This window comes from Oculina patagonica, chromosome 4 (assembly GCF_052425735.1).
Source record: "Oculina patagonica isolate OP01 chromosome 4, crgOcupat, whole genome shotgun sequence".
NCBI classification, from domain to species: domain Eukaryota; kingdom Metazoa; phylum Cnidaria; class Anthozoa; order Scleractinia; family Oculinidae; genus Oculina; species Oculina patagonica.
This window is the reverse complement of record NC_135761.1, coordinates 28,069,772-28,095,026: the sequence shown is the minus strand read 5'-3', so window position 1 is coordinate 28,095,026 and position 25,255 is coordinate 28,069,772. Positions and strand designations below refer to the sequence as shown.

At 36.9% G+C, this 25,255-nt stretch overlaps 1 protein-coding gene across 1 annotated transcript; it reads right to left on the bottom strand.

The window, feature by feature from the left end:
* Positions 1-1,301: 1,301 nt before the first annotated feature.
* Positions 1,302-25,247, bottom strand: LOC144650082 (pseudouridylate synthase RPUSD2-like). The gene is made up of 13 exons (XM_078509739.1): positions 25,095-25,247; positions 22,012-22,093; positions 19,146-19,267; positions 17,645-17,675; positions 16,622-16,691; positions 11,404-11,491; positions 6,978-7,056; positions 6,420-6,468; positions 6,197-6,289; positions 5,376-5,512; positions 4,585-4,730; positions 3,702-4,034; positions 1,302-2,593 (listed from the first exon to the last, which is right to left on the bottom strand). The coding sequence occupies exons 1-13, from the start codon at positions 25,227-25,229 to the stop codon at positions 2,480-2,482; spliced, it is 1,479 nt and encodes a 492-aa protein (XP_078365865.1). The 5' UTR covers positions 25,230-25,247; the 3' UTR covers positions 1,302-2,479.
* Between the last annotated feature and the right edge of the window lie 8 nt (positions 25,248-25,255).

The window sequence follows — 25,255 nt, the reverse complement described above, 5'->3', positions numbered from 1 at the left end:
GTCGAGAATAAAAATGTGTTTTAGGCTGCATTCCAGAGGCGGTACCGGATTCGTCGATGTCGAAGTTGCACGCCTTGTGTAAATATTTGTATTCTATACACGAGTCGAAAACTTAAACTCCCAGAACTGCTCTCGCGCTTCAAATCGCCAAGAAAACAGCATAAAAACAAACCTAAACAATGCGAAAATATTTCTATTTCATTTTATTACAAATGCAAGTCGTAAAAGCTGATTTTAGAAAGCTTAAATACAGTAGAACCCCGGTAACTCGAACTCGGATAACTCGAACAACCCGCTAACTCGAACTAACTTCAATTCCCTTGGAATCCAGAGTTGAATTCCCCACCCCTGGGCACCTAGTGAATGTCAAATTTCGCATATCTCCTCTTAAATTTCTAACCCAGTAGACCATTTTAGATGTCAAAATCCCTACCCTAGGAGAACTTACGATGTCAAATTCCCGTGGGTTGCCCCCCCCCCCCCCCCCATCCTGGGGCAAACCGCATTAAAAGCACTGTTGAAAGGTGCAAGTGCCGCATACATTCAGTTCTTCGAATGCTGCTGGTCAAGTTACCGATCGCCAGACTTAATGTCTTTTGACCACCAAAGCAGGGCTATTAAGCATAAGTTCTGCCACACATTACGCTCACGCTTACGATACGTCGCAGAATTGAAGTTCGACGAGACTGCTGTATCATGTGACCATTCCTCGGTCCCAGCTCGCTCTTTCTTCCAAAAAGGGGGGAAGATTCAACAACATAAAGACAGTGTATAAAACAAAGGTAGTGATGTACAACAAAAGCCAACATTTTACACTTTTTAAAACGTTTTTTGTTCGTGGGCTTTTCTATAGGGGGCTTTTGTAACTACTATTAAAAACTATTTATGGTTTTTAGATCAGGTTTTGATTGACAGACTAACCCCTATGGAGCCGCGTCGTCATAAATTTAAATTTCAGGTAATACTTAATCTATGAAAATCAAGTATTTGTTCCTCGCGAAGCGAGGCCGAAGGCCGAGCGTAGCGGGGTGTATAATTTTGTCCCTCAAAGGGCTCAGGCGGGATGAAATCTCGTGTGGAGTTTACGGTCATATATATATATATCCCTAAAAAAAAAAAAAAAAATACAAAAAAAAACCCACCCCCCAAAACAAACCCATCCAGGATAATTTAATATTTGTGAGCTTGGTGTCTGGCGGAAATGACGTCACACGGCCGCGCGCTGGTGGCGTAATGGCGTGAGGCGTCGAACTTGAAATCAGATCTTCAGGACTGAGGGCGGGGGTTCGAATCCGGCTAGGTTTTTTTTTTTTTTTTTTTTTTTTTTTACTATTATTTTTTTTTGTGGGTTCGAATCCTGAGCCTTTCATTTTTATCGTTTTTCTTTTCGGATTAAAATAACACTGATTTCCACATAATACTCCCTCAACGCCTATTCAGGCTATAAACTGCTGGGTCTGTAATCGTGCAGTTCGTTGTTGTTCAGTTTCTGTTTGTATTCTGTCTGCTGTATTTTGTCGAAGTCTCTGTAATCGTGCAGTTCGTTGTTGTTCAGTTTCTGTTTGTATTCTGTCTGCTGTATTTCGCCGATACTAGGCAACAATAACCCAGAGCTTCGCGAGGCCCTGCGAGTCACGTATTACTAGTAGTTAAAGTATGAATGAGAAGAAGAGCCACGCCCTTTTTAGGGCGCGAATATGCAATAACAAGTTGTAACAGCCTGAATGACAAATACATCAAAATGGAACACAAGGTGGATCAAACACAGTTAGCTTATTTTAAATAGTCTCTACCATATTATAGCTCTTTTGAAAGAGTAATTTCCTGTAATACTCAAGAATACCTGATCAACATAAAAACCCTTAATTATTTTACAATAGGCTCACGACTATTGACTTTCGATTTTACTTGAATTTTCCCTGAAAGCAAACGTCTTGAAAATAAAACGATTCAAGTTATGGATAAAAGTTACACTAAGGCATTTTTCGTTGACGCATCTTCATTGATGCGTCTTCGCGTCTCGTCAACACTGATACGAAAATGCCCACCTCATGGGTTTCATCGCAGACTTTTGATGACTCGATCCGAAGTGCCGGAAACATTTCAAAACATAGCCCTGTCTTATCAGTGCGATAATAGGCGAAAATGCATCAGTGAATAAGCCTTGTAGTTCTTATTACATGGCTAGAGTTTGTTGTATAATCCACGCTGTGATTGGCTAATAGTCGGGACGGGATTTTCCCATAATGCCCATAGGCATGTGGGCAACAGTGTGGTAAACTTCATATAAACTCTCACAAGCTCGGGATCGTACTGGAAAAACTATTGCCCTCGGTGTGAATCGGAAAGACGTCAGTACGGCCTTCACGCTCAGTTAATAAATAGTAATAAATAAAGATTTTTCAAACTTCCACGCATACAAAATACAAAACTGTCATAAGACTTATTTTGAAACCCCTTTAATAACTCGAAACGTCTACTAAGCTAATTTCTCAGTGATTAAAGGCCAGTTCGCTTTTTCATTTTCTTCTTTTGATTCTTCTTCTTCCTTAACCCAACTTGGTAGCCCTGTCCTAAACTCCCAGTCTGGGCCCTGCAAAACATACGGTAGTTCAGTAGTAACAAGAGTAAAATGAACAAGGCATTTCGTCCTTCCAATTCAAAAGAACAGAGCAACTGGACGACATATAAACCAACTCGATTTCTTAAGTGTAAAGTCACCAGGAATAGTGCTGCTCTCCTTGGATGCGATGCTAGTCTATTTCAACTTATCCCCAATACTTTTGTACTCAAAGAAAAATAATGTGATTTAGCTAGAGACGATGCACTGAGTATGCTTGCGACATTTTTGCGAGCGAATTTTCTTGTTTCATCATTGAATATAAACACGCGCCGACAACTGCGGATTTTATCTTCGATGTTTGAGAAGCGTCGCGACAAGAAATAAATCTCCGCTTCTACGAGGGTTTCAAAGGTGTTAACAACAGTGAAAATCTCCCCAGTCAAAGAAACAAATACGCCGAGTATTCTTGAGCGAAAGATAATCACGCGAGCGAAAGTGATTGTCTGTTGATAATTAACACACTCCGAAAAACGTGATTTCATATTTCGTTGTATCGAAAGCGTCACGACATAAATTATATCTCTGCGTCCACGATACAAAAAGTTAATTTAAGTGGCGGAAGACTCTTTTCAACCACTTTCCCCACCCAGCAAACAACAAAGCCTTTTCAGCAATTTCCCAGTGTGGGTCAAACAACTCCGTTAGCCTTACGATTGGGCCATTTTTCAATAACACCACTTGCTGTATTTATTATTACAAATCATCAGCTAGGGCCTAATCTGGACACCCCTATACCCTCCAAAGTTCAAAAACTATCCAGACCTGTTGACTGTTCAATTCAGTTAACCCTGTTTCATTCACCTTCGACAGCACTCACTTTCTTAATGAAATTCCTAGTATCTACTTGATATTAAACTACTATTAATGTTCGAAAGAAACTTGGCGTATATAAGTTGTGAACTCTTTTAAGGACGTAAGTGTCCTCAGGTCGTCTGTTAGATGGTTCCTCATGTTTGCTGCAGCGTATCTAAAGGAATGAAGACCATGAGCGGTTACCTTTGTAAATGATGTCGTCCTACCAAGAAAGACTAAAGAGACCTTTCAGTCATATATGCAATGTAATAAGCAATCGATTTACCTTGTAGGAGAGTGCATGGAGAAACATGGAGAGTTCATTAGGAGTTGGATCTCTCCTTACAATCTGACACTCACTGCAGTCTTTATCATAATACTGCTCATTGGTGCTGTGATTTGTACAACACTGACTGTCTAAACTGGAACTAGTTCCAGTCCCACTGCAGTCTATACTTTGGACATCACAAGGCTCCACACATTCTTCTTTGGTGTTACTGTTTGCTTCTGCTGTTTTGTTTGTCCTTTGTGAATTTTGCCGTGCTGTTCGATCTGCTTCTTTTAAGTCGGTGTTTTCAATGTCCATAATGGTGGACGACTTCGCCAGCTCAGATATCACCTACACAAAGGAATACCCAAAAGTCAACGATAACATGAGAATGTTGTTCACAACAATGGTAGAATCTGCTATCAAGCATCAGTACAATGTGATATCTATGTGCACACTATCAAATGTTTTTTTTGGAGACAGACGCTTTACAATAACCTTAGATTTTGCTTGGTAAGAATAACAAAGTGATCCCCGCCAGTTATTTTAGTCAATCTGTGTAACTTTCTTAGGAATTGGTATAATGATACCATTGGTCCCCTCACTTGGTATCCCATCAACAAAATGACTAGATGGACAAATTTTACTAAGACTGCTAAAATTGGACACAACTGTGGACGTAATCCAATTTCGCAGCTCAAGAGAGTTTTAATTAAATTATTTCCAAATAGGATAGCATGAACTCCTATTAAGTAGATGCCAAACTCTCTGAATTACTTGGACACATCAAATAGTAAATTAAGTTGTGAAATTATATCAATTAACAAATAATCATCGTACGCTTCTATGAAATTTCAGTTCAACGATATAATTAATTAGAATTAGTGTGAATTGTTTATACCTTATGTACCAACTGGTCTGACACTCCCCCTTGACCCCTGAGTGGTCCCCATGACTCGTGGTTGTATATGGGATCATTAATGATTGGATAACCAAGCCATTGCAAGTGAACACGAATCTGATGCATTCGTCCAGTGTGTGGAACACCTACAAACACAAACAAACTTCACTGTAAAATAACAATGCAGGAAGATTAGTGAACCGACTGTGCATAACAAGCGATTCACAGAGCTCCGTGTCACATACACTGCTATTTCGAGATCTTGTAAGTCATTCGAAATTATATTCCTGCTTACAGCATTGAAAAGCAGCTTGTGGAGTTTGTTTTTTAACACTTGACCTTTCTCAATAGTAACAAGCACAAAACTACACAAAATAAGAGGCATTTTTGGAATTTATATAAACTCTTTCTTCTATATCCTTCTTGCTCCATGTATGGAAAAGGTGTTGAGGAATAGGAGGTACACTGTACAACAAAATGAACTGTGTTGACATTTCTGCAATCACTTGTAACATTCTTTGTCAAAACACAATTAATGGACGATTTCTTTCAGTGTTAAAGCTGTTAATTCTAAAATATATTTTTTGCAGCTTCAAAGGGTACTACTATTTGATGGGAGGGTTCGATGTTGTGTTCTTGCGGTACCATAATGTATAAATAAACCCACCACCATCCAGGTATTAAATTATAACAAAAGCTAGTATCGTTTTAATGAAACATCATATTAAAATAGATAAATTAAAGTTGAATAAATACGGTAGGTAGGTACCAGCTATCATTCAATAACTTACATTTAACAATACTCGATTTTCCATCGTAGCTAATCCTTGTAAAGACAGTTTTACATGGCTTGCCATCTGTACTAACTCGACAAACACCAATTTTGTGCGACACAACAACAATTGGTTCCTTGCACTGAACTTCTTCACTATAATGATAAGATTAAAGATTTTTCGGCCATTACTCCCAATGAGGCAGAACATTTTTTGATGTGTTTATTTAACATGTACTTCTTACTGCCAACAATAAAAGAATTAAAGAATGTGTTAGTAAACTTTTGCTCATAATCTAACTCATACTGATCCTGTAGAAACCTAATACAGACCGCTGTAGAGCCTTAATGTGCGAGGCAGCGAAGCATGCAAGGCGATGCGATGCCTGCAGAAATCCCTTCTCCAAATAAAAAGGCTAACCGCAAGCTACCTAAGCTAACTGTAGGCTAACCAGAATAGATCGCATGCCTCGCCACACTTTGCGATGACCCAGCTGTGTCTCTTTGTTCTTACACTCTCTGCCATGTTTTTGTTGTCCAAGAACAGCTTGAAGACCCTTAGTATGTCATGATATTTTAAGTCATTTTCCTGATGTACAAAATTAATTTCAAATTGAAGGAAACCTTAAAATAATATTCTAAGGTAGAAAAACAACGAAGAAGTAATAATAAACCAAAAATAAATAAGGATGGTGATGACATGACAGAGGAAGAATAAGGTGGATTATTAAATACATACTTGAAAAAATTGGCCTGTTTAATTCTTGAAGTGCACTGGAACCTCTTAACTAGTCATATTTTAGAACTGATTAGAAAGGTCTTAGATTACAACATCATTACCTTGGAAATTCACCTTGTACTTTACAAACATATTCCTTTTCTATTTGTCTGTTTCTCACTTGACGTTCAAGCTCTTGTGCCTTGGACAGTGTTCTGTTGATCCACAATGAAGTTGATCAGAGTTACATAGGACAACCAAAGAGAACTGAGTCATGAAGTCCCTTGCACCTTCACAAGTTATTTTTCACATTGAATCGTTATAATGTTTTATTACGACACACACCTTGCAAACATTAAAATCCCAGAAGTGAGACGATCTATACGGTGAATTGCTTTGGAAAGAACCAAGACAGAAATAAATTAGAAATTTGATCACTCAAATAAATAATGCGACAAATTTGCTATAACATCTTAGAATACGTGTATATATGTATAATTTGAGTTTAGAATGCCCGGTCTCATCAACCATCACTTTTTAGTACAACTTAACTTTATTTTTAATATGTTCCCTTAACAAAGCTTCAATCGTACTGGCTAAAGTTGCTAACTGATGTTTTAAAACTGATCAAAGGCTATGCCAGCAATAGGTGTGACTTTCATGAAAGAACACTTTGAAATATTCTCTATAATTTTTATCCTTTTTTCAGGTTTATTTATATTTTTGCACAATGTTAACATTCATGACATCATTTGAAAGGGATTAGTATCACAATTTGAGCCAACCCTGTTAATGTTATCACCCACTGTTATAGAGATGTATTGATTTAATTCTTAAACAACAACAGCTGCTACCGGTATACTACAAAGAGACAGGACACGACAGTACATAACACACACTCACTAAAGAGATTTGTTAATCCATGTTCTTTTCCAAGAAGGAACACAATGGTGTTATGTCTGTATCTTCCACATGGATGAACCTAACAATGTTGCAAATGCCATTAATAGTTCATAATTTATTAACTTAAGTACATGCCTGACAGCATTGTGCACTTCTTTTTCAATTAACAGCACATTTGCACGATGTCGTCACTTGACTACAAATACCAGAATCATTTCGCCTTTCCTTTGTTATTCAAATTTTGAATTCCCAGTGGGGTTTGAAAAACAATTGCTCTAATTAGAATGACAAAAAGACAAAGCGGAGGATTCTGGTAGTTGTAGTCAAGTGACGCCATCATGCAAATCGCCTATTAAAGTAATTAATCAACTTCACTTGCTGTTACTTGCAATGTTAAACGTTTAACTGAGGTTTTTCATAAATTTCATCAAATAGGTAGAGAAGAACTGCAAATTACAATGCATATGTTGTGGTTCAAGTTTATCATTGCTACAGTTAAGTATTTTTCTTTGTTTTGTTGTAAAAAACAAAGGAAAATATCAGATTGTAGCAAAATGGGCAAAATTGAACTACAGACAAAAAAGTTATGGTTTAGAAAATTAACAAAACTGTAAAACAAGTGGTTTCTCAAGTGTGTTGCTAGTAGAAGATAAATCCACGGTTTTAAACAACTCCTTTTATTTGACAATCATCACAGGGAGTGTAGACGTTCAAAATCTAAATTACAGAGTAGTGTTAGCATGTGAAAGGCAAATGTTAGTTCAAACCAAAGAAATATATATTTACCCAGTGGCATATCATAGTTCTTCTGACTAGTGTCTTCCTTATGAAGAGTGCCCTGATTCAAGGTGATTTTTGTAATAAGTTGATCTTTTTATCAACACGCACCCAAGTTTAAATTAAAATAGACGAGTAACCAGGGTAAGACATTGTAAAATATTAGAATGCGATCTCTGGTTATTAATATGATTAAAAACGAGCTCGTTAAAAAAAGGCTCGTTTTTTCGACTTTTTTTGCTTGTTTACAAGCAAAAAAAGTAGAATAGCGTTTACCTGGGCCAAAATCTGAACCGGAAGGGATTGCATTCTTGTTAACTCTCAAGGGACTGTTTTAATTTCTCAAGGGAATACTTTCCGCTGTGGGTGATCAAAGCACGTGACTTGGAAAGTGTCACTCTATAGCTGTGCTTCAGCACTTCCGTTCTTGTAGAAAAAACGTGACTTGTCAAATTTACAAACATTATAAAAACGTGAGTAGCCCAAATCTTACGTCACATAACCAATTAAGAATGTAAGGGGTTCAGCGCTCGAAGGCTACGAAGTTTAAAACGATTAAGAACGCAATTTTTACTAGTACAAGTCTTTAGGGGCTAATATTAATTTAACCTAAAATCACATAGCGAAAACAAAGACCGCTTGGACATGTCCAAGCTATTTAAAACTACCACTACGTCAGACCCATGTCACGCGATCTCTTGCTTGTAGCTATAAATAATCATTCACCTAGTTTCAGTTTGAAAACTCTGCGCTCTGTTTGTGTGAAATATTTATTTTTGTGTTACTCAAGCGTTTGGCTCGGAGCGAGTACAAGTCGTACAATTTACCCGGAACGTGTTAAATATTGCAAAACAACGACTTATTTTCTGGATATCCCAATTTTTGTTTTTAGTTTACAGTATTTTGAGAATCGAAACGTAAGTTGCAAGCTCAGCAAGAATGTGTCAAAGCACGGGATACACGTCATCGCGTCAGGGGAATTACCAAAAGCTTGTCGGAAGACGCTAAACGGAGAAACACAATGGGATAGCCTTTATAGTCTACTCTTCATTTTGGCTTGATTTGGCTTTCTTTTAAATGAACTGGTTTGGGTTATTTTATTGAACATTCGGAACAAAATAAATATTTGCATGCTAAGCAGGCATTTTTCTGGCTAGGCATGTGGTTTTAATAAGCAAAAGATGACGTGGTAAAGGAAATTCATGTCACGTTCACTCCGTGACTAACGCAAACACGACTTGTGTGTTTCTCAAGTGACTGCTTTTCTAAAGATTTTACTGTGCGGCGCCGTGCCTTTAATTTAGCCAAAGCACTGAAAGAGGTCAGGAGGTCAAACATTACCCGCACGAACACACTAAAACGTTGCTAATAGTTAACCAAAGGGAACTCATTTCATGACAATTGATTATTTCTGCTGAGTTGCACAATTTAGAATTGCAACATCATCTAGCAAAGCGCACTATTACTAAAAATAAATTTCACCACAGTGAGTCGTGAGTCGGACAACAATTTTAGTTTTGGCAAAGGCTTTGTATGGAGGGGACGCATTCTTGACAAGAAAAAAAGGGCAAGAAAGGCACAATTTGAGGCCGAGATTCTCGAAAGGCTCGAAAAATGATAGATTTCAAACATTTTTGCTTTAGTAAGTGAAAAACAGATTGAAGGTATCCAAAAAATGGCCCAAAATTGAATTTATTAGTCGAAGATCCGGTAATGACACCTTGATTTCCACTGCAAAATTATTCAGGCTGCCGAGAAATTTAAGCGGCGGATAGCGAATTACTATCGAATTATATAATTGCGAAGGATAGCACTTGTATGTTTGCTTCATTTAGGCACCGGAAAGATCGTCGGTTGCAAGAAGTTCAGAATTCTTCCCGAATTTGACGGCACTGATCGCCGGCCATCCGATCTGTTTCGACATATGATAGATAGAGGGCGAAAATATTATGCTAAGAACAGTGTAAACGCTTTGCATTTCTCATAAAAATAAATGTTTTCTTTCAGCAAATCCCGGCAGCAAATCGGGCCTTTATAATCCATTCAATAACTGAGAGTAAAACATTTTACACATTTATTGAATAATCAGAATAATCGCTCTGTTTGACAAACCTTTTGTTTCAAACCACGGTTTGAGCTTTCTACGTTGCACAAGTAAGGCTTTCCGAAGTCCGAGCCAATCTGGCCATGGTTTTGTGAAACAATCGCTAAATATGCCTCCAAAGTGCCCGCCAACCATACATTGCTCTTACAGAGAGGTTTGTTTGTCCGAATTTTGACTCACACCGGGGGTCAAATTCTGTGACGTCATTAGTGCGCTTCGCTAATTGCAACATCATTAAATGTGTTAAGTGATATTTATAAGTGTTTTTGTAGCTTTCGAATAACAAAATGTTTTGTGAAACATTTGAGAAGAAAAATAAGCGATAGGAAAATAGAACAACGTTTCGATGACGCCATGTCATCATTATCAAGTTAAAATTATAATACGGAGTTCAGGCTTATATAGTGATCTAGGGTGTGATAATATATTAGCATATTAAGATTTATAAACAGTTTAGCACGCACAGAATCTGATTGCGTGTTAAGTTTCGGCTTTATGTTTCTAATAATTACTAGTAATTAAACAGTCCAACTTCGTGCGGCATTTCTTTAAAACAGAAAACTGGTCTTGTACATTGTAGACTTGCAGCTGGTGGTCTTCTTTTAAGTGTCGGTTTTGTAGCCTGTTGTGAAATTACTTCCGGTGGAAGCAGTAAACGTTAAACGTTTCTTCCGTTCAGAAGTTAATACATCGCCATTAGAAAAATAAACAGCAACTGTTTTGCTGGAAATGTAGTCGTTAGAAATGGGATGTGTAGCCGTAAGGTAAAGAATAACGAGGAGAAGCGGCTTTTGGTAATATCCAAACGAAAATTTAACTCTCAATGTGGGGTTAAGATTGCGTGACGAGACAAAAGGTAACTCTGTCGTGCGTAACCTTTCCTGCGATCAGGCGTCACTTTTTATTTTTTATTCTATTAAGCCGAGTAGAAATCTTTCTAACTCGAAAGGAAACAACTATTACGATTAAACATGTTAAAGGCAAACGTCAAAGTTTACCTTTTTTAACCAAGCCAAAGTATATGAGTCGCAAAGCACCCAGCCGTCGCGACTGACAAGTACAGCATTTACTCCGCGAAAATAAAAAAACGCTTGAACTGAAAGACGTTTGAATTCTTCCATGATATGTTCAAACAACAATGCCCAGGATAAACCTTCTGCTCATACTAACTTCATGCAAAAAAAGTCGATATCTCGAAGAGATCTTTGATTTATCATATTAATAACCAGAGATCGCATTTTAATATTTTACAACACACCCTAGTATTAAAATTAACCACACTGAATTTAATTTTAATAGTTTTGAGTAATAGGTAGTACAGTTTTCTATTTGCCTTTTGTTTCATCTGGATCATGATATAAAATATGAGACAATGGAAATAAATCAATATGGTTTAAGTAATTTTAAACCAAACATAAAATTAAACCACATGAGGTATAAATTTACAATGGCACAAAAAATGAAATTATTTTGATTATCCCTTTTCCCATGGTCAAAAAAGAGGTTTTTAATTGAAGCAATTCAACCATAACAACTTCAACTTACTGGAATTGAAGATGGTTTATTAAGAACAACAACTTCATCAGTCAATTCAATAATTTCTAAAGGACTTCCCACCACAGGAGGTTCATGTCTAAAGAAAACAAAATACCAGAATGAAAAGTTAAAAAGTGCATATTAATGATTATCATGGATACTCTAAATGGTGTTTATCTGCTTCTCTATGCAATGTAGACCTTCATCATTTCCCTCTTTAAAGCTCTAACTCAAAGGGATTTTTAATTTTGGTGAAAACCAAGAACAAAAAACTTGAGTGGTAGCACGCAAATTGCCATAACTGTAAAATTAATGTCTTTAAAAAATCCAAAAATCCTGGACACAAGTTCCCTTTGAATCGGAAATACAGCTCTAAATAAAAATACCTCCATCAGCCCCAAACTATAGTTTGAGAAAACAACATAAAAGTCTTAAGGTGATTCCCTTGTATTGCATTGCGCATCTTAACTGCGCAGAATTTTAGGCGTAATTAGCGCACACACATTAACAAAATGGTGCCTTTTTTCTAAGCGGCTTGGCTCGCGATAGAGACAAATCATCTATTTCTCGTAAACGAATACGGTGACCTATCATTTTTTAAGTTATTTTCAAAATAGCTCTTAGTTGCCGCGATGTCCCATGAATCAGTCAGTGGGTCAGTGAAGTATGTATGTTTGTCACACCAATCAGATTTCAGGTACTATCAGAACCAATGAATCAAATTGCAGTTTATAAAGGCGAAGTAATCTGACGAAATTATGTGTCGCAGTGTGTCGCAGTTCGTTTTCGTTGAAAGATTAATTGGTGAGTTGTGAATTATCATGGATTTGAAACGTATTCGTAGTTTGCAAATCAAATTGTGAGCTTCGATACAAAGTTCCCAACTTCGGCCCAAATTTATTAAATCCTTCTGTAGTTATGTTATCAAAAAGGGCTTTAATTTGCTATGCTAAACTGTTGAAAAAACAAATGTCATAAAAATAAAAAACTTTTATGTTCAGCATGTTGTCTCGAACAAATTAGTCTTCCCTGTCGCGTCGCGTCGCGTCGGCTTCGATTAAAATCAATTTTACATATGGGTAAACCATCCAGTTTCATCTGGTTTACAAACGCAGAAGACTTGAAATTGAAGACAGTGAAGATTATGCCTCACAGAAATTGTTAAATATGTGTTTTCATACAAAAAAGTTAAAATTTGACCAAATTTCTACATGCATGATATTTATTTATCGGCAAATCACTTGCGTGATCGCTGATGCGAAACGTTGTCTTGCACTTCAAGCTACTTTCCTTGACAAGTTCTAAAATCTTCAAGTTCAGAAATCGCCATGACTTTCGAGCACATGTCTTGTTTCTCCTCAACTACCAAACTTGGAGAGTTCAGTCGGGCCGAAGTCGGGAAATTTGTATCGATGTTTGCAATTTGATTCGCAAGCTCGCACCATAATTGGCAACTTCATAACAAAGTTTCCAATTTCCCAACAAACTTCGCAAAGCGGGCGGCCAAAGTAAACTGAAATCAACTGTAAAACATTTCGTTCAAACATTTAATGAACCGGTACAAGTAACTTTACTGTTAAAAGCAACTACGATTGATAGCAAAAACAGAATAGGAGCGTGCCATTGTTTGTTGAATTGAATTTACGTTGTGAATGAACGAAAATCTTTGTTGAACAGTTTTGACAGGAAACAAATACTCCAGGTGTACTGTGCTTTAATCCGAAGAGAGTGGGTTTTTTTATTTGATTCGTTTATTACTTTGTTTATTATAGTGCTTTTCATTCAATGTCTATATGGAGACGTGGCTTTTTCGACAAAAACAAGGGTATCGTGTTACGTTTGTTTTAAATAAACAAAGGTATCATGTTACAAAAGTGAGAAAAACAATGGTATCATGTTACAGTGTTTGGCAAAAAGCCAAAAGTATTCCGTAACAAACAAAAGTAGCCCGTTACGGTTGCTACAAAGCTAGCAACAAAATAACCGCTTTAAACAGAATAAGAACTTGCCATTTTGTGACATTTTGACAATTGAATTAGTTTTGTTTTTTATTTAAATGATGAAAATTTCCGTATTAAATAAAACAGTTCTGATGTATCAAAATGCATGTAAAAATTATTTTGTTTGCAAGCAAACTTTGTGCAAAAAAGTGACTCCGTGGGGCGCCATACACAAATAGCTCAACCCATGGCATAAACCATCCCAACAGGACAATCACCCAGTTTCACCCCAAGCCACCCCATAAATTGAAAAAAATAACTCCTGCACGCTTAGCGTGCCTATGTTTTCTCTTATTTTGAGAGTATCGATCAAATTCTCTCTGTAAAATGAATACAGATCAATTTCTATGGCAGAATAATACACAATCAACGAAAACATGTACTTTTCCAGTACTCTCAAAGGAATTATTAAGGAATTATATGGTAATACAGTCTTCCTGCTCCTAAACAAATATGAAGACTCCCCTTTTTATTTCAAAATTTAACTTCCCTGACGGTAAACAACACACCGGCAAAGTTTGGTTGAAAATCTATGAGCAGTTTTATTTCCCACGAATTACCTTAACACCTCACTTCTGGCAAAATTTTGTGTACTCTATTTTTCTCTCAACATTTACCTGATATCCATAACAAGCGTTTTTTGCGTATGAGAGATCATGGAAATCACACAATTAAAAGTGTATCAGTATGGCAGTAATAAAAATGATTTGATTTCATATTGTAGTGTCTTCCTTATGAAGAGTGCCCTGATTCAAGGTGATTTTTGTAATAAGTTGATCTTTTTATCAACACGCACCCAAGTTTAAAAATAGACGAGTAACCAGGGTAAGACATTGTAAAATATTAAAATGCGATCTCTGGTTATTAATATGATTAAAAACGAGCTCGTTAAAAAAAGGCTCGTTTTTAATCATATTAATAACCAGAGATCGCATTTTAATATTTTACAACGCACCCTAGTATTAAAATTAACCACACTGAATTTAATTTTAATAGTTTTGAGTAATAGGTAGTACAGTTTTGAGATGTTAAAGTAAACTCAGAGACTCAAAGCATAGTGAAGAATCCAATGGAGTCGATCTTGACAATTGAAAGTATGATGCTTTATGTTTATTTGCTTATTTTACTTTCAAATAAACGTTGAAACACCAATTTATTTTTTCCTTTCCAGGTGTTCCTAACATTTATCTTTAGCTTTGCAACCGTAACACGATTGTTGTTCATTTGTTAGAAGATACAGTAGAACCCCAATATAACGATTAATGCCAAGGGAGCAGTAAATAATATCGTTATATCGAAGAATCATTATATCGAAACTCCCGATATAATGATATGGCCATAAAATAACTGGAACTATCATTATATTGGGGTAACAAGTACTTTTTATTGCATATACACGTAAGAGGAGGATAAAGAGAATAATTTGATAACAAGGCTTAGAACACAGTATCATTTTCGTATATCATCGTACAAAGCTGTTTTTAGAAACGTTAGAGAGTACTCGATTACAGTAATGTTATTGCATTAAATTTGACGTTTTGCAAATAAATTTTACTGTGTACTGATAATATTGTTATATCGGGAGGATTTTACGTTCGGTCCGCTAAATTCTCATCGTTATATCAGGAATATCTTTATATCGAAGATCGTTATATCAGGGTTCCATCCGGGCGTGTTTAAAACACGAAATGGCGAAATGACGAAATGACGAAATGGCGAAATGATACTGAAGATAAAAACCAAAGTTATACGATCTAACCATTCTAATGGAATCTTCATATGTTGCCAATTGTATTCTTGTAGTTAAATCCCGACAAATAAAAGAATCTGCAATCAAAAATTCTCCGTCACAAAGACTCTCTGTTAAAAGGGCGCTGTTTGATACGCCTAGGACATTCTTGAAATGTCGGCGTTTTGTTTCGGCATCGAAAGAAAATGATTTGCTTATCTGATATTTACTACCGAGCAGCGGCTATGAAGTTATGTTTTTAGCTCCAACATTCACAAGAAATGGATTATCAAAACCGAATTCGAACCTACTTCGCGACAAACAGACGAGACAGCGGCGTTTTACGTCCTGCCTATGTTCACGTGCTCCAATGAAACTCATGAATGAATTATATTTTTAACTTATTTTCCGCGTATCTGTGGATCTAGAAAAGATAACATTATGGGCTTTGCTTGTCTTACTACAGAAAATTAAAAAAAAATTACTGAAGAAATTAGCTATATATATGTCTTTTTATACGATTTTTTATTTAATTTGTCGGAATTTATTTACCAGTACTTACAGTCCATTACGTTACTTACCATTAAGCTTTTACAAGGTGTTATAAGCAATTATGAAAAAAAATCTTGCACAAAAAAATTAAGAGAAGGAAATCTTATACAAATAAGTACAGGGAGGTGGTAAAGAAATTAGTAAACAAAAGAATTACTGTACAAGTACCAATGCAGAAAAAACACCCCCACCCCTCACCCCCTTGACTCAAAAAATGTAATGCCCCGACCCCAAACAGAATAAATCGGGCAACTTTTCGAGCGGTTATATCTTACAACTTTGGCTTTTATCTTCAGTATCATTTCGTCATTTCGCCATTTCGTCTTTTAAACACGCCCGTTCCGTCCCATACATTTTACTGTAACTTTTGCTGGGACATAGAATATTCATCATTATATCGGGAATATCGTTATATCGAGGATCGTTATATCGGGGTTCCACTGTACTTTTGTTTTTCTTGCAAAATGCTGTAACATGATACTTTTTTTGTGTTTTTTACGGAAATTTGATAGCAGTTGTTTTGCTTTCAATGATAAAGCCAACTACTTCACTTTAATTTAATTAGAATTTGGTTTTAACTGCTCGAAAGACGTTTCTCAAAAAGTAAAAAATTAACAAATCAAATAAAAAATATTTCTTTTGATCATTTTTTTTAAAATTGCGCTACATCTAGGATATTGGTTTCCTGATTATTAGGAGTTTAGCACTGAAAAATCTGGTGCAAGTTTACACCATTGTGCCCTAGCGCTTAAGTGGGTTAGCAGACGACAGCCCTAATTAACAAACCATCACAATAGTGCATTCTGCACTAAAAAAAGCACCCTCTTCTGAATAAGTGCACTGTCAAATAAGCACCATTCACTGAGGTACCAAAATTTAATTGGTGTTCCTGATGCTAATTATTTTCAAATATTGACATTTGTGGAAATAAAAACAGTTTTCAAACCTGTGAACTTTATTGCAAATAACATCATTGTCTTTAAGAATTGTGTTTTGAGATACTACACCACCATTCACTGCAAAAGTAAACATACATTATTACAAGCTTGTTTACTTTTCTCATCCACGTTGGGAGATGCATAAGCTAAAAACAGTTTTCAGAAATTGACCTTGCTCTCTGTCATGCATGTCGTTTTATTGTTTTATTGCCACAGATAAATAAATTTATTTCTCTATACCAAGCAAATGGACAAGGTTTTGCAGCATTGGTTACTTTGTGTTTAATTGTGAGGGAAGAATTTTAACAGAAATTTATATAAAATTCATGGCTTTCTGCAGCAGCATTTTAAACCTTAATTTAGAAGATATTGCATTAATAATAAACACTGACAGTGTTAGATATGAATAATGAACTGCCAATTGAACTCTTCCATCAAAGAAAGCTAGACTCAACCTGGTACCTAAGTATGTTTTCACAGTTAAAAATAGTCCACAGAAGCTTACATTGCAGTGCGAAGAACATGCAGTAAAAGCTATTTTTCCCTATATTTACATATACCAGTATTTAATGATCATTGCAAAATTACATGTTGCAATCTTGTCTGGGCAGAAATGAGGTATGACCGAGCTAAAATGGATTTGGCCGGTCATCGTGTCCGGAGACCCTTCAGAAATTATTTCGAGCCCTGCAGATGGTGCATTGCTCTTAAGGTTACATGAATCCACCATTTCAGTGGACACCAAATTACTGGTACTCAAATGTGACAGATAAAATAAAAAATATAAAAAAATTAAAAATTAACCAATCTGTATTTAAACTATAAATTAAAATCAAATATTTAAATATAAAACACTGTCACCAGAAATACTGTCAAGAACTTTTGGTAAATTATATTCTGCCAAATGTTTTCTGTTCAAAGCCATGAGTAGCCAATTATTTAAAGTGATGCCTATATATCCTCATTTAATTTAAGTTAAATTGTTAAAACATTACCGGTACATTGAACTAGTGGTCAATAACATACAATACCTGTTATTTTTCCAGCTGTTATTGCCTTCTCCTGCAGGACAAATTTTTTTAAATTTAACATTAAGTATTTTAGAGACTAATGTCATAAGATTACCCTGGGTGCCAGAGGGTTTTTTGCGGCGACAAAGAGCAGCGAAGCCGCGATTGTTGATAGAGCAGCGAAGCCGCGATTGTTGATAGAGCAGCGAAGCCGCGATTGTTGATAGAGTGGTGAAGCCACGATCGAACAAGCGAAAAAAAACCTCTGGTCTTGGCGGTTGAGAACCTCACTTCCACGAGTACAGAATTTGAAAGTTCTCAGTCGCTGATTGGTTTCCTTACTTAGTGCCCGCCCTTTCCCAGTGATTTTCACATTGGTTTAAACACTGCAATGCACCCCAGGAGTGGCAAGAACCGGTTTTTTGTACACAAAGAAACTATAAACAAAGAAAACTACACCGTAGGCAGTGAATTGAAGAGAGCCTTTCAGGGTGCAGCAGAGTATGCTTTAAGCTACCATCTTAGCAGCTGATTGATTCGCATATCAAAGACATGAGATGGTAGCTTTGCGTTGATAGCGATTTCGGCCGAACGCAAGAAGAAGACTTCACTGCGGGATAGAATCGGCATTTATGACACCTTTTAATATTTTCCGCCAAATATTTCTATGCTCGTTCAGTTCTTGTGGCACTTAAGCGTCTGCTTAGGTTCCATTACCTTTTTGTTAGGAAAAACTCAGACCCTCAAAGAGATTTTTGAATTTTAATGTCCATATTTCTTCGACGTTTTACGTACAAAAATAACACAGCGATCTGCTTGTTTACAGAAAATCCCAGTAGGAAATCCCAACGGGACACCTCGCGTCTGTGTGTTGCTCTTTTGCACAAACACCGAGGAAATTGAACCTTCCAGATCCAGAGTTAACAATTTTAAATGGCATACTCTACAAAAACTATTAATACTATTTTTAGATACCGTCTTTCACCGAGTTCTGGATCATCAGGTTGTTGAAGAATTCACTAAATTCCGCAAGTCGAGAATTCACGGATCGGTATGCATGCAGATACCGGTATGTCATATTACAAATTTAAATCAAACAGACCCCGCAAAAAACCAGTTTGGCGAGCTATCGCATTTCAAAATAGCATGGAAGTGAGGTTCTCAACCACCGTGACCAGAGGGCTTTTTTTTCCTTGCCACGATAGCGGCTTCGCTATCTGTGTCTTTCCTGCAAAAAAGAAAAAAGCCTCTCAGCTTGGGCTAGAAATGTACTTAAAAACAAGTTTAAATATTTAAAGCATCATTACTGTGTAGTTTCACTAGCATTAATAAAGCTAAAGCATGACTACACTTTGGACAACATATGAAGGGAAAGAAAAATAAAACTTCCTCAGCAGGTTTCAAAACCTACATCCCCTTACTTAATATATATTTGTCTCCAAGGTATTAGCAATTACACATGTACACATACAACTGTAGTGTAGCTACTTAATACACAGGTTGCTAATGGTACCATACTCACATAATATTCTTGTGTCTCAGATCGAAACTCTTCCTTGAACACATCAATCAAGCTTTGCCCTACCCAGCGTCCCTTGCAGTAGGTGGTGAATGTGAAATAATAGGGATGAATACATCGTAAACCTTTACACAAAAACAGAAATGCTATTTTCAATATTAGAAGGCTGAAAGTGATTTTTTGAACAAATACTCTTTAATGTTCAAAGACCTGTCAAATGAACAGAACTTTCTTTTTTATTATTTTTTGCCCATGTGTTTATTAAGAGCCAAATAAACATATCCCGAAGTTTCAAAGTAATTGGACATTTTATCGCAGAGATATTAAAATTGTCAAAACTAAAAACATGTGATGTCATAATTGGTGTTTTTGAAGACGACCGCAGACCGATTCCGCAGACCGCACCTTAAAATTTAAATCAATGTTTTTAGTGACATTTCAAGCAGTTATTTCGTTCTTCATACAAATGACAAAAGGGATATTCCATGGTATACCACAAGAAAGTATTGTGTGTAACTATTTTATACCATGCAATAGAAACTATGCTTAATAAATTTACTCAAGAATAAGACTGCAGCACATCATTGGAAGGTTGGGTTGAAACCATCGGATATACAAGAGCTTTCCTGAATTCTTATTGGCTGTATTTCTATGGCATGGTATAAAGAGTAACATGACACCAGATAACACCATGCCACACACACAGTAACACTCATTAATATACAATCTTCATTCACTGTCCAAAATCCATGCGTGCCATTGGTTAAAATCGATCACATGATTTTGCTTTACCTGTAGTCAGCAAACTCCGACAGTGCGTTATTGACAATAATGCACAAAAATCGTGCATTATTGAAAATGTTTTCAGCTTCAAGGCTTGCAGAAGTAGAAGAAAAAGATATTCCTCAAATTATCAACGATTCAATACCAAAAATTACCAAGAAGAAAACAACCTGGAGTGTTTCCATTTCAAAGGTAAACTGAAGCTGAACAATGAAAGTTTTGTATGCGATTGACTTGCTGGCTTGTAAAAGCGATCAACTCACCTTGAACAAGTTTCTCGCTGATTTTGGATCTATATTATTGATCTTAGCCAGCTGTATAATTATGTACTTCTCAAATTCTTATTCACTAAAAGTCTAGTTCAATGTTTTGCTTGCAGTGTACTCAGATTCAGAGGCGGATCCAGGGGAGGGGTTGAGGGGGTTGCAACCCCCCCTTTGAGCAGCATTTTTTTATTTGTTTGACTCTTCATAATAAGAACAAAACAATAAAATTGTTTTATATGTAGTTGTTTATCTTCCAACAATTGACTGATTGTCAAGTTAAGAATATGATGATATACATTTCGCGAATGTTCAATAAGAGCAATTCTTAAACAAAATATTCCCATTCCAGATACCATCTTGAAAACTGAGTGGTGGGTAAAATTAATCGTTTCTTTAGTTTGCAAATATGGAAAACTATGTGGCAGTCAGCAGTGCAGGAACTTCCAAGCAATCTTCTCGAAGCAATCTTCTACTGTGACGAGGATGCTTTTCCAAACATCCATCGTCCTCTCCCCATTGGATGCACCCTACCAATAAGAAGTTCGGAAGCTGAGCGGTCCTTTTCGCTCATGAAACTGTCTAAAGAGCGCTTCTCAGATCTCGCTGTTATACCTGTTGTGCATTACTCTGAGAGATTAGAGGTAGAAGAGAAATATACAGGGCTTTGTAATAGCTCATCCAAGAAGACTTTTTCAAGCTACTTTGTTCAATTAACGAGGCATATAGAAAAACTACGAATAACTATCATTGTTACTGCTGTCCCTTTTAATCATGCATTACTATTTTTGGTTTTCTGGTTGAAAAATAAGGTAACCCCAAGATTTTACATCACGCAGTCACAAACGCTTTTCGAGTCTCAGAAATGCTGGAAATGGCGTTTTAGAGGGTAAAATCGAAAAAAATTTCCCGGGGAGCGGCATACCCCTCGCCCCCCCCCCCCACCCTAGAAGATCCCGCAGGCGCTCGCCATCCACACCCAAGACGTTGAAAACTATTAAAGATGTACAACCTTTCAGGAATTCCTGGATCTGCCCCTGAGATTGTATATTAAAAGGGTTAGAGACTGTTAGTTCGTGTTTTGTTTACAAATACAAGCACTTGCTGGCCGCACAATGAACTCGAAATTTTTGCAATACTGCACTCGGCTCTGCCTCGTGCAGTGTTAAAAGTTTCTTGTTCATTGTGCGGTCAGCGTGTGCGTGTATTTGTAAACAACACACTCACGACAGTCTCTAACCCATAAATAAAAATTATCAATGTCTGTTCGCATTGCATTTACCAATTTGAGGCCTTGGTTGTCTAATATTTTCAACTCAAGAATTTTAATTCCCCTCAGGCTGGTAGAGCAGTGAGTCACAAAAAGCTGTTCTTTAGGTTTTGTTCCTCGAAAAAAAAAATCAAATTAAATGATATACTGTATTGTGTGTATTGAATCAAAGATATCTCCGACCATGATCCTCCATTCAAATAAATAAATATATAGACTCCAAGTAACTCGAGCAAGGGAAATCATAAAAAGGTTCAAGTTATTGGGAGTTAGAGTTATCAAGAGATGGGAAATGACTTGAGGGGAAAAACAGTTCCATGTAGCAAGATTTTTGAGTTACTGAGAGTTCAAATTATTGAGAGTGAAATTACAGTAGATGTATGGAGCAAATCCAGGTGCAATCAATTTTTGTTAGAACTAGTAACTGGGAGATTCAAGTTACTGGGGTTTGAGTTAATTACCAGGAGTCAGTAGTACACATAACTGCAGAAGTTATTTCAATGATTTCAAGATCAATTTAGACTATGATTGATCATTATATTTTGCCACTCACCATTTCTCATGAAACAAGTGGTTTCTTTAAGTTTTTCTTGGTCAAATCCTGGATTCTTGATATTTTTCCATTTTGGAGCTTTCTGGAATAATAAAAAAAACGAGCAAATGATATAAATGTGCTGTTATTTACCAGTAAATATTCAGCTGAATATTAAACACCTGAAGCAGTTATTTAGTAAATAAACCCCTTCAGGCAGCTGATATATTGGAGGATAATGCCTAAGGCTGAAAGATCATTGAAAAATGTACAGTTAGCTGAGAAGCGAAGCGTCTGGGGCTATTGTAAAGTTTTAAGGACAATCCATCAGCCAAGGGCATTATCCTCTAATATACCAGCAAGCCAGAAAAGGGTTTATTTCTTTTAGAACCCTTCGATTAATTTCTACAATGCACTTTATTGCCAGTAAATTTATAAGAAAAAACCTTCTAAACCTCTTAACCCTGCGTAACTGTGGTTGAAACAAATGTAGGTTGATTAGTTTATGTGATAGTTTAACTCTGCGATTTCATCAAAAGTAAGAATTAACCAAGGTGACTTTATCTGTTTGTTTTTGTGCTTGCCTACAAAATCAGATGATGGATATCAAATTGGACGGGGTATATTCACTGATACCTGTCGTCCTATTTTGTATCGCGTGATGCGTTTTGTCCAATGAGCATGCGCAAAAATTAATGGGCCATGGTTCATAATAATTGACACACCTATTTAACTGAGAGTTCCAAGTGAATACCAACAAGCCATGTCTCAACCAGTTATACGTCTCCTTTGGGCAAAGAAATTGACCACTGATGTGATGCTATGTTTGGCGTTTTAGTAGAAACGCTGTGCATGTATAGTTGTTATGGTTCAATTTCATCCTAGGTTCAATCGAGACAAACTGAGACACATGTAAAGTCGATTCGGACAACTGAAATTGTTTCGATATAAAAGTAAACTCGAGAAAAGATCAGTGTATTACGAATAAGGTATAATTCACCGAAGCGACTGGATCGATCGACGTAAATAATACCCAGTGCTCCCGCAAAGTCTTTCCGATACAAATAACTATACTATTTAATGGGACAAAAACGTTTAAAGGTTCTTTTAAAGCTATGAAAGTCATAAGAAAGGAAAGGAAAAAGGCAAACTGTCACGGTATAAAATGTATTCAACGATTTTAAAGTTCTTTGACGTGGAAATCTAGCAAATTGTGGCCAGAGTCATTCACCGCGAAAATACAAAGCAGGTAAAAGACTGCAGTCACTGCACGAAAACTTTGCAAGTTTACAAACATCGCAGACTGACGAAGGTATTGAGAATAAAGGTAGTTCCACAAACACAGCTTTAGAAATTTGTTCTGAATTTATCTATTCCGTATTCTGTCGTTTTCCCTGAATAACAAACAGAGGTTCTACCATCAAAATAAGTTCATCGCGACAAATTTGCTCACTTCGGCAAATTTTAGCTTATTCGCAAACTGAAACACTAATATACTGATCTTTTCTCGGGTTTACTTCTAAATCGAAGCAATTTTAGTTTGTCTCGAATCGATTTTACATGTGTCTCAGTTTGTCTCGAAACGACTTTACTTGTGTCTCGAATCGACCTCAACTTATCTCGAAATGACTTGTCTCGAAACGACTTTGTCTCGGAACGACCGGATACCGTCTAAACGGACACTCATTCCCTATTGTATCAGCCAATTTTAATAGGAAAAAATACGTTGAAACCACTTACATTAACATAACCAAATACTAACTTCATGCACTTGAGCTAGCTAACGTTTTAAAGTTTATGACACATTTCGCGACAGTTTGCTATTTATTTGTAATACTGATCCTAGGACTCACTGTAATTACAGTTTCTACAGTGATTTTTGACAAACACTCATTTGTAAGCCGTTCAAGTCACCGAGAAAAAGAGTATTTTCAGGGCCATTCCGCGTGGTAAGTCAAAATTTAGGACGTATACAAAACATGGACCCGGGTCCATGGACCACCCCTCTGGACCAGGTCCATGGACCACCTTGTGGACCCGGTCCATGGACCACCCCTAATTTTCAAAAGAAAATCAAAGTGTAGAATGGGGACAGGGTATAAATAGACGGCAGGTACCAAAACCCAAAACAACGAAATGAAACCACCGAAACAAAAGACCAAAACAAGCTAAACCACCAAAACGAAACCGCCGAAACAACTGAAACAGCTGAAACGAGTGACAAAGACAACAAGACAAAATCACCAAAACAAGCAAAACCTTTACCAGCTAACCGTAAACAGACTAACCGGAGTCCTAGTTAGGCTAACCAGAGTCCTAGTTAGGCTAACCGGAGTGCTATTCAGGCTATAAACCGGAGAGCACCTTCCATGCCTTCCACTCCGATTGGCCACTCCAGTTAGCATAGCTTAGCCTAATAAGCGCTACACAGTTTTTAACAATATTTTGACAATATTGTGATCTTATTAGCCTAATTAGCACTCCGGTTAGCCTCAATAGCACTTCGGTTAGCCTGAATAACACTCAGCTTAGCCTGTTTACGGTTAGCTCTCGCTAATGGTAATGGTTTCAGTGATTATGTTTTGTTTCGCTGGTTTCAACCGTTTCGGCGGTTTCGTTTTGGTCGTTTCAGTGGTTTTGCTAATTTGGTTTTGGTCATTTGGTTTAAGTGGTTTCATTTCGTTGTTTTGTGTTTTAGTACCTGCCGTCAATTCATACCCTGTCCCCATTCTACACTTTGATTTTCTTTTGAAAATTAGGGGTGGTCCATGGACCGGGTCCACAAGGTGGTCCATGGGCCGGGTCCACAGGGGTGGTCCATGGACCCGGGTCCATGTTTTGTATACGTCCCAAAATTTACCCCCTAAGAAAAAAGATCAAAGTGCCGACGTGATGCCCCCCTCAGAAATACCCGATTTCTTCTTAACCCCGTCAGAAAGCTCATTTTTTACTTACCCCCTCAGAACGAATCAAAGGTGCCGACATATTTTAGACCTCTTAAGAAAAATTCGTCAACGGGGGGTGCGAATTTTATTTGGAATGGCCCTCATATACTTCTAGAAAGAAAGTTAATATTTGCACAACAAAAAATGTTAATATACAACCTTCTGTTGCTTTCTTGATTCAATTTTTGCTTTCCGTTTTCTTCCCCGCTTGCTTTCACTGACAAGATTTTCTTCTTCGCCGTCCGCCATGTTGGATTCGTTCGTTCTAAGCCACATGCGTTGTGTACAAGACATGAAATGTGACAGATTTTTAGTGATAC

Bases quoted from the DNA above. Each gene is read 5' to 3' on its own strand.
- LOC144650082 (XM_078509739.1), bottom strand. From the start codon at position 25,229: ATGTCTTGTACACAACGCATGTGGCTTAGAACGAACGAATCCAACATG. The intron at 17,676-19,145 runs GTGAGTATGGTA...TTTGTCCTGCAG, and splicing joins CTGAGACACAAGAATATTAT to GAGAAGGCAATAACAGCTGG. The intron at 16,692-17,644 runs GTATTGTATGTT...TTACTTTTGCAG, and splicing joins AACAGCTGGAAAAATAACAG to TGAATGGTGGTGTAGTATCT.